The sequence below is a fragment of the Solanum stenotomum genome, chromosome 1, assembly GCF_019186545.1.
Source record: "Solanum stenotomum isolate F172 chromosome 1, ASM1918654v1, whole genome shotgun sequence".
In the NCBI taxonomy this organism is placed as follows: domain Eukaryota; kingdom Viridiplantae; phylum Streptophyta; class Magnoliopsida; order Solanales; family Solanaceae; genus Solanum; species Solanum stenotomum.
Genome location: NC_064282.1, coordinates 95,330,650 through 95,341,722, shown reverse-complemented (window position 1 = coordinate 95,341,722; position 11,073 = coordinate 95,330,650). Strand labels below are relative to the sequence as shown.

At 27.3% G+C, this 11,073-nt stretch overlaps 1 protein-coding gene across 1 annotated transcript; it reads right to left on the bottom strand.

Moving 5' to 3' along the window:
- Positions 1–2,539: 2,539 nt before the first annotated feature.
- On the bottom strand, positions 2,540–3,130 carry LOC125859705 (F-box protein CPR1-like). The gene has a single exon (XM_049539508.1). The coding sequence runs from the start codon at positions 3,128–3,130 to the stop codon at positions 2,540–2,542; it is 591 nt and encodes a 196-aa protein (XP_049395465.1).
- Between the last annotated feature and the right edge of the window lie 7,943 nt (positions 3,131–11,073).

Sequence of the window (11,073 nt, the reverse complement as noted above, 5' to 3'; positions counted from 1 at the left end):
GATTCCAATTTTGTGAGGGTAAGTATATTCCTATTCAAAACTCATTTTTTCAGCTATTTCTTTTTTTAAATCTTTTTTTTTGCCCTTGTTTCATACTAGTTTATGGGTACGTGTTTCGCATGTGTGTTCGATGTGAATTTTAATAAATATATTAGAATATCTAAAATTCTATGAAAACTTGTATGTAATGAGTAATAAAATACAACAATTGCAAATAAATCTTTAATAAAATGTCCAAAAAACACCAAATGAAGGGGGTGTTTTGATGTTTCAAATTAATTCTTTTTAAGCAACAAACGGTATTTTTGAACTTTGGTTAATAGTTAGCAAACTTTCAATAAAGTCACAAATGGTTAATTTGAGTCCAAATAAAAATACAAACTTATGACAATAATGCATTCATAGAAAACTAAATTAGGAGTCTAATAGAGAAAAAACACACACAAAAGACGTAGAAGAAAAAAAAGATACAATGTATATGTCCTTAAGACTTTGATAGAGATGGAAAAATAAAAGCAAAATTAGTACATAATTTTCCGAGTTCTTATCGACTCCTTACCTTATATCCAAATAAAATTCAAGAGTCTTCTCCATTTACTTTAACTATAGAATTAAAATGATAACATTGGGTAGGAGTTTCATGAAACAAAAAAGATGAACTTATATAGATAAAAATGAAGGAATACCAAAAGATATCTTAAAGTTTTAAATTAAATATTTGGATGTTATGAATATGAAAAGAAGAAAGTTATGGATATTAAGAGTGTAACAATTGAATATGTAATTAGATATGAATATTAAAGCAAATAAAGAAAAAAAAATAAACAATAGGAAATTATGTCTTTCCATTTTGCAAACTTGCACACTTTTAAATTATTAAATTTCCTTATTTATCATAAAGGATAATATTTTATTCACATAAATCATATTCTTTATGAGAGGAGTTACGAAAAAAGTTATGAAAAGTTGAGTAATTTATGTACAAAATTTTGAATTTACTAATTTAAGCTATTATTATTACACTATTATTATCATTTTAAAGATATAGATATTTAATTAGGAATTAATCAAAAGAAGTCCAAAAGTTATTAACATTTAATTAAATGATACAATTTAATATTTGAATAGTTAAATGCTTTATAACATTTTGATTTATAGTTGGTGTAAAATCATAATTCAATTTTTAACTTTGAGCCTTCCCACTCCGCAGTTCAGTTCAATCTAGTAAGTATCGATGTTTATGCTGGAGATGCCAACTTGGATCTGCAGTTCATTTTAAGTTTCTTTTCGCTTCCCCTACAGGTTCTTTTTTATTTAGCAATGTTTGTTCCCGCTTTTTTTTCCTTGAATTTATGGTAAAATAATATTTCCTATGTTCAATCCTAGCTAGATTTGATTGTTTTTATGTCTTATGGAGTTGCTTGTTGTTCTTCAATTATATATGAATAATAATAGTTTTTGGGCACGTGCTTTGCACGTGTAGCCATATTCATTGTTACGTAATATTGTTAACAATTTAAAAATTAAAATTATATTATATAATGAAATTATAGTGTGAGGTATACATTTATAATTTACTAAAAAAATAACTTTAATAAAATATAATCCAATGAACTCTATTACAAGAATTTATATTGTGCAAATATAGTTATATTATGGAATATAATACAATAATCATGTCTCAATTTTAACATCAATAAGACGTTCAATGCAAACTTTTAAAATTAGAAATGATTAAAAATTAAAGTAATCTAACCGTGGTGGAGAGTGTTGCATAAACAAATTATGCATACACAACCGTTTCATGAATACTTATAACTTATAAGAAGTAATGGGAAATAAACACTTGTCTGGTACAACTACAACTATATGGAATAACTTGTTAACTATAAAATAGACATAAATCAATTAGATACAGTATAATAAAACATCTCAATCTAGCGCATAGATAAATAAACACTTAAATGGTAGCAATATAATAGACAGAAAATAAGCTTTTCAAAAGGGAAAAAATAGATTTACCTAGACTTTTTTTGGTGGAGTTGAGCAAAATAAAACAAACAAAAAGAATAGAGTGTTGTGAAGAAAAGGGGAAATAACCAAATGACTCGATACTTTGGTGTCTTACTTATATAATTAAAGTGGAAACTACAACCTATATGCATATGCGTTATTGTAACAGTAGCAACTCAAAGAACAATCAATTAAATATTGAAATGTGAAAGATGGCAGTTATGAAAAATTATTACCTTCATTTGATCAATGAATGCGTTTGTATTTATTAATTAAGATAATGTGTCTATATTTTTATACAAAAATATTAAATTAACCATAACTTGAAAAAAGTGATGATAAAAAGGGACATTGATCGATGACATAATTGTTTATTGTTGATCACACATAATTGATCAAACGCAAAATTAAAATAAGTGATTTTAAAGAAATCAAGCTTTCTGTATAATGAGTACCTTCCATACTCCTCCATCGATAATGAGTACAATAAAAGCAAAGCATTCCTCTAAATACTTATACGCCATAATTAGACTTCATCCCTAATTATGTACGTTGATGGCTCTGGCAACGATATTTCTTCAAACACCGTATTATCTGAAGAAGAACTAAACGAAACAACACAATAATTTCCCGAAAAACCAACCCAATGAAATGCTCCATTTAGAAATAACAAAGGTTCCATTTTGTGATCCTCATCAAATTTAGGCTCAATCTCCAACGTATATCCCTTGTTAGGACAAATTCTACTTGGATAGTTACAAATTTTTCTCCAGGAACCACTTTTTAACGTGAGAATTTCATAGGAAAATGGTTGTTCGAGATCATATGAGCCTAGTTTAGGGATCTTATAGTTATCACTAGTTGGATCATATCCCAAAGTAGTACTCCCTGATATAAAATCTGGATGAGGAAGTACTGTTGATTCTCTCGTGGAAAGGTTCCACAACAAAAGTTGTTTATCATATCGATTATAAATGTCAACAAGAACCAACCCATTACAAGAACCGTAAATGTTGCAATAGTGATCTGGTATACAGTTTGTAGGGCAATCGAGTTTTTGTACATCCTCAACAAGTTGAACAGTCGATAAGGAAGATGAAGAAAAGAAGGTAACCATATGTACCGTAACAAGAAGTTTTTGGTAATTTAAGTCATTCTTGTGATGTCTTTGATGCTTCATGTTAAAATAAGGATCGAAGATTAATGTCTTCCAAAATTTTGAAACACATTTGAATCGGACAAGAGGTAACATAGGTAACCTACTGAGGATGTCCATAAGTATTTCCTCTTGGAAGTCAATTCCCATGGCCTAAAAAGGACAAAACAAGCGTTTAAGACCTCGTGATGATGAGAGACTATTTCTATAAGACCCTCGACTCTCAAGTTATTACTACTAATACCTTGGAAAATCTCTACCAACCAACGTTTCCAGGAAAGTGTCGAGCAGAGTTGTTTCCACCGAGTCATCAATCTAGAGAATTTTCCAAGATAATACTAACAAATTGACAGACACATCGACCATTCTGTTTGAGATAATGGTCTAAAACACACTTAAATATCATTTTTTGTAAGTTTCCCATTTGAAGTACACCTGATAGTTCAGATAGGAAACTCACAAAAACGTATGTCGTTTTCCCCATTATTTATTTCATTCTTGATCAACCAATTAACTATGTCTCGTGCACAATATATACGAAAACCAAGAACAGAACGACAGAAACTACTCACCTGATCATCATGATCAACGATATCAATACGATTTCTCTTATTTGACGGTGTCACAACTATTTCCCCTGAATTTACAACACCTAAATGACAAAGGTTCCATATATAATTTTATTGATTGACATAAGACACACATGTAAAACACGTACACTAAACTTATGCTCAGCAAGTTATATATACACGCATGTAAAACACGTACACTAAACTAATGAATTGAACTCTCACCAACCAACAAGGTGAAAGTTCAGGTAACTAACCAACTGAGCTACTAAGATTCTTCATACGTTGTCAAGTATTTTGTCATGTAATTTTAATCAATATAATTTTATTGATGAACATAAAACACACATGTAAAACACGTACAATAAACTTATGCTCAACAAGTACACTAAACTGATGAATTGAACTCTCACCAACTAACTGGGTGAAAGTTCAGGTAACTAACCAACTGAGTTGTCAAGTATTTTGTCATGTAATTTTAATCGAATGCAAAGGATTCTACCCGTCACTCAAGGATTTTTCCAATTTCATTAGGTCCAACAAGATAACTTCTTTATATGTACCAAAGAGAATCGGACCCCAATATACAATAAGGCCAACTAAGCTTAATTAGAGGTTTCTTCATTTTCCTAGAACAAACGACTACTTTGTTACTGAGTTTCCAACAAATATTTCTTATATATATACTAATAAATTTCTCTATATAAATATAGGGTTTACGTAAAAGTTACTGAATCATGCACACGGTATCCAAAAAAAGCATATACAAAGTTATGATCATATAAACTGAAACCATCATCAATTTAGCCTAAAGAAAAAAAATACATTGACGATAAATTAAACAGCAGAAAATAAAAATTGGTATATTTAATTTAGTACCTTTTTTTTAAGCAAGAAATTAAACAGTTTTTCTTACGCAGAGAGTCGGTTGGGTATAGTAGGGTTTTTATTTCGACTTTATAATTAGGGGTTAAGTAAATTAGACATAGTTAAATATGAAACTAATTAAAAGGAAAAAGACATAAGTAACCCTAACTTATGACCGAAGTTCTAGGGACCCACATTTAAAAAAAAAATGTTGGTCCTATTATTCATAAATCTTTTTCTTTTTATAGGATATTGTTTTTAAAAAGGCTTTGACCAATATAAAATGTTCACGTGTTAGTCTCAAAACTAATTATCAAGAGCTAATATTTCAACAAAAACTCAGTCATTAGTAGCAAGAGATTTTTTTTCTTGTATTGCCCGCAAAAATAGTTAGCGATAATTGATTGAATGTTATTGCATTCAATTCAAAGTAACTAAAGTCTTTAACGACATTTATATAGAATGCTGAATAATTGCTGCAAAATACTTTCTTTATTGTAATAGTACAAGAACTAGGTAAAAAGAAGTTTGAAGTATAGGGATCGATCTGATACATGACTTTCTTGGTATGAGAAGTTGGTTGATGACCTTTCCTAAGTTGTTTTTATAAGGCCAAATAATCGATTAATATGTCCGAAATTGCCGGAGTACAAGGAATTTTAACGAGAAACTAGGCCAAGGAGGTTATGGCTCGGTATATAAAGCCAAGCTTCAAAAATATATAATAGATTTCTCTATATAAATATAGAATTTACGCAAAAGTCACTGATTCCTGGAAACCGAAACGCATATACAAACTTATGGTCATATAAATTATAAATTGAAACCCTATTCAACACTAGTACATCAATTTTCAAAGAAAACACTACAAAGTTTTAGCCTATAGAAAAATAAATTAAATAACGGAAAGAAAAGAAAAGCAAATAAATAAATAAAAAAAGCAAATAAAATTGGTTGCTATTATCTATTCATATATTTAAGTACTTTTTCTAAGCAAGAAATTAAATAGTCACTATGGTTGAGTATGAGGGTTTTTTTCTTTTTTTTTTTTGGACTTTAAAATTTGGGGTTAACATAAACTAGACAAAATTTACGTATGATATTAAAACTAATAATAATAAAAAGACAAAAGTAACCAAGCGTATCTAGGGGTTCTCTGGGAATCCACGTTCCTTTTTTGAGATCATATATAATAGTATATGTTATTTAAAAATATTTAAATATAAACATGTAAATTTGATTGAAATTTCGTATAATGCGATGATGATTAAGTGCACCTTTTTTAGTGAGGTCAGAAATTTAAATTTTATATCTATCTTCTCCTTTTTTTTCTTTCTAAAAGTGGCCGTAACACCTCTCAAAATGGTTATTGATAGCACATTTTGTGTTTTAATTAAACTTTTTTCTCTCTTTAATCTTTCAAAAATTTTAAATCTTCACATTGAAAGTTTCTATTTTTTTTAATCATTATGATTTATTTTATATAATTAAACCAAATTCATGTGTATATTTAAACTATTAGTAGTGATGATATAACATATAGTCAATGGGTTCAACCGATCTCAATACTTTCAACACAAAATATAGCTTTATATAAAAATAAATTATTATTTTAAAAGATAAGAATTGATTTTAAACCTATAATTTTAAAAGTTAAATGGGTTCAACGATAAGAATTTAAAGGTCAAATCGATCAAATTTATATCTTAAATTCACCATTTTGTAATTAAAATAAAATATAATTATTTTTTCACGAAATCTATTTCAGTAAACATATGATGTGGATAACTTAAAGGTAGAACACTTAATGGATAATAGTGACCTCATTTATCCTTACCAGCCCAAGGAAACTCAACAACACTTTTATGGGTCCTATAAATTATAGGAACCACATATTATAAATACTAAATAACATCCTATCCCTTCCAGTTTTCTATTTACCAAAAATCCCTTAAAAATGATGTTTGCGGGATACATAGCGTTGTGCACGGGATACATTAAATTTGATACATTCCACATAGCGGGATACATAGCGTTGTGCACGGGATACATGCGGGATACATAGCGTTGTGCATGGGATACATAGCGTTGGATACATTCCACATAGCGAGATACATAGTGTTGTGCACGGAATACATGCGGGATACATAGGTAAAATAAGGGATTTTTGAAATTTTTGAAATAAGTAGGGATAAATGGATATTAAGGTAAGTAAAGGAGTGTAGTTAAGTAATTTGTCCTTTTTTTTAAGAAGCTAGAATTCATATAGTAGAGCAACATGAAACTAATTTACTGTTCTTGTCATATATCTATAATAACTTTCAATAATTATGAATATATATATAAAAAAAAAAATCACAAGCGTAAATATTGCGTTAACAATAAAAGGGGAGGTGATTTTAGTTAGTTTAATATAATTAAGTAATAATTTGAGCCCTCTCGAGGATGAGACCCTTTTATGGGGAGCTGATAGTGGGTAGGACTTATCTTTTACCCAAACTATGTTACTCGTCGGATATCATTCCACATACATGAACTGGGTAAAAAAGAGTTTCAACTATAGACATCAACTTTCTTGGTGTGAGAAGTTAGTTGTGTAGGTTGATGACCTTTCCTAGGTTGTTTCTATAAGGCGAAATAATCGATTAGTAATATGACGGAGATTTTCAAAGAACATTTCCCCTCTTGAAATATGACTAAACAAACAAAGGGGTTCATTCTTTTTATGAAGGCAGGGACTAGGGAGTTTAGATTGGTGTGAAGTGTACCGCAAGTTGATACAAGATTAAAAATTTCGTTCTTTTTTTTATCATCTTAGTCAAGCTTCAAAATAGATGTAACTGAAGTTGCTTGAGAGTTGTTCTGATTCTGCAAAAATAGATGTAATTGATGGTTGAAACATGTGAATAATACAAATTTTAGGCCTAGAGGTATATTCAAGATTTAAAGTTTATGGGCTCCTACATCGATTTCAAGTCATTATACGATATAACTAGATTCATAATCAAATATTTACAAATATTTAGTAAATATTTTAATAGATTTATAGGGCTTGAGCAAAAGCTAGTGAATTTTTGTGAACCCGAAGCTGGATCCTCTCTTGATTGTAACGTTGCATTATGTAATACTCGTGCACTATCTGTGTAACTTCACACCATTTTTTGTCTTTTACGCCTGTGAATCTTTGAACTCGTTTTTTGTTATTTATATATATTTTGTTTGTCTTAATTTATGTGTAGGTGTTGATTGGTCACATAATTCAAAAGAGAAAAGGAAGACCGTTGAAACTTCTTGTCTAAAATAAATCAATGAAATTTTTGTGGCGGTAAATCATCTTATTAAACATCCCATTATGAATTCTCATCACTTTGATAAAATGTAAAATAAAAAGTTTTATAATGCTAGATTTACTACTAAATCGAAAAAATATATAACTTTCTTTGGAGATAGCTACTAAAAAGTAAATAATATCACATAATTTGAATACCCGTGTAGAATATGTAACTTGATTGTTCAAGCGAATAACTCAATGGTAAAAAAGAAACATATAAACACGAAATAATGAAAAATTGATTTGTTGATTTCTTAATTAATTTAATTTAATTCAATCTATTTTTTCCAATGTATAATAGAACTTTAAAACTTTTAAGCAAAATTTATATCTAATATCTTTTTTTTTTTAAAGAAAACTAATAAGCACTTAACTTTGTGTTGAAATTTAATGGATAACTTAAACTTTATGATGGTTGAAATTGAGTATATAATAAATTTAACTTTTTGACAATTATTTGAATTCATTCAGTCAAAATAAGAATTAATGTAGATATAAACTTATTAAATTTGATAGTCCTGTTTGATAGTCCTGTTTGATAGTATTTCATCAACTTTTTGAGAACTATTTAAAGAGACTATTATCTGCTGGTGTGAATGCCATGAAGAGTAGATAATATCAAGTAAATTAAATTAGCCATTTTGAAAAGATCATAAAAACATAATTATTGTGTACTCTGCTCACATAAAATATTATTTAAACAAAAATCAAAAAGTCATTTTTGTCAAAAGTGAAAGAAATAAATGACAAATTTAGAATAACTTTCTCAATTAGTGTTAAACTAGGAAACATATCCGCGCTTCGCGCGATAAATTAATCAATTTAGAAAATATTTCTAAAGTACAAATTTTGTGAAACAAATATGATAAAACTTTTCATGTCTATGCATAAAAAATAGTTTAAAATATTTATGAGATCTTTCTTATATAATTTTGTTATTAAAATTAGAGTTAGATGAATGGTATATAAAAACATTTTCATTTTTAAATACAATATATGTGATTCTAATAGTAGTAGGTTTGTTTCTTTCATCAGATATATGACATATTTGTTTTCCAAAAAATTCCTTCATTAAGAATAAAACAATAAAAAATAAATGAAACTAAACATATAAAGGGAAAAAAGAAATACAAGAATTCACTACAATGGAATCGCTCCTCTTCAATTAGACGGTTAAAACTTAAAAGGTATTTACTACAATTTCTTTGGATTATAAGATTAAAATTTTGAAATAATATTTTTCTTTTATTTAATTATAAGTATTTAAAACTCTTTTCTTAGTTATTATTATCCTATGTCCAAAATTAAGTCAACTAACAATGTGTTTCTCTAAGCTTATATATGAAAAGTATTACTATAAATTATAATTTTACTCATGTATTTATCAATATGAGTAAAAAGATATATATTAACTAAATTTTGATCGAAATTTATATCATTTGACTCTTAAGAAAGAACGAATTAAAAAGAGAGAACAATTTTAAAAAGTGAAAAATTAGATAACAGGAATAGTACAATAGGAATATGATATGACCTTGTTACAAATTTATCCAAGATATAATATGGATTAATGGATTAAGTTCATAGCTTAGATTTTTTAAAATTTGCAATTACAAAATTCTCTAATTTTAAATTTAAAAGTAGATATTCTAACATTAACAAATATTTGTTAATATAATCCATATCTTATGTAAAAAAAACTATAGATTACAAAGTAAAAGGAAAAAAAATTAAATCTAATTTTGTAAAATATTCAAAATATGAAATATTTATCCTCTACTAATTTATAATTCGTAAAATTTAAAATGGTTAAAAATGTATTGATGAAGAACAATGTCACGGAATTTTATAAGCCTCAACTTGTTTAGTAACTCTAAGCTTATATATGAAAAGTACTATAAATTATAATTTTACTCATGTATTTATCAATATGAGTAAGAAGATATATATTAACTAAATTTTGATCGAAATTTGTATCATTTGACTCTTAAGAAAGAACGAATTAAAAAGAGAGAAAAAGATTTTAAAAAGTGAAAAATTAGATAATAGGAATAGTACAATAGGAATATGATATGACCTCGTTACAAATTTATCCAAGATATAATATGGATTAATGGATGAAATCTTCATGTATTTATGCATACAAATTTAATTATTTTCTCAAATTAGTTCAAAGACTTTGCATATCACCTATTTTTTAATTAATTAAGTTCATAGCTTAGATTTTTTAAAATTTGCAATTACAAAATTCTCTAATTTTAAATTTAAAAGTAGATATTCTAACATTAAAAAATATTTGTTAATATAACCCATATCTTATGTAAAAAAAACTATAGATTACAAAGTAAAAGGAAAAAAAAACTAAATGTAATTTTGTAAAATATTCAAAATATGAAATATTTATTCTCTACTAATTATTTATAATCCGAAAATTTAAAATTGTTAAAAATATATTGATGAAGAACAATGTCACGAAATTTTATAAACCTCAACTTGTTCAGTAAAAAACTTTTTAGCCAAAAGTAATGTACCCCTTCTCTAATTGCTTTCAAAATTTTCTTGACTGCTTCCTCTTAACACTTTTCTCAAAATCATATTTTTAAAATCCTCATACTATTTCAACATTTATATGAATTGGAACAATTTAATTAATTCAAGTAATAGAAGAAAATTCTTAGACATTAGTATAATTTGTAAATACACGCATTTCTCAATGAAACAAATTTCTATTATATTTATGAAGAATGGACAATTAGATCATTTCAATGATGAAAATTTTAAAATAAATAAAATAATGATAATTCACAAGGAGACTATAATTAGTTGGAACTTGGAAGCCATATATGTTCACAAATAATTGATACATATACTAAATCAAAAAATGGATCAAAATTCACATGTTCTTTCCTCATTAGGAATCAAATCATTAATCCAAATTCATTGAGATAATCTTTTTTGTCTTGTACTTCAAGAGGATCAATGGCAAGTCCAATCAACTTTAAAATCTCTTGTTTTTTTTCTTCACATGTGTGTTTCGCGAGGCAAGGACCTAGTTATCCTTCAATCGTTATTCCTTTGTTTCAAAAGGAGCCAGAATCACCTCTTTTTTCGATCATGTTCATTTGATACATTTTCTA

Coding starts and splice junctions, on each gene's coding strand:
- LOC125859705 (XM_049539508.1), bottom strand. CDS start 3,130: ATGGTTACCTTCTTTTCTTCATCTTCCTTATCGACTGTTCAACTTGTT.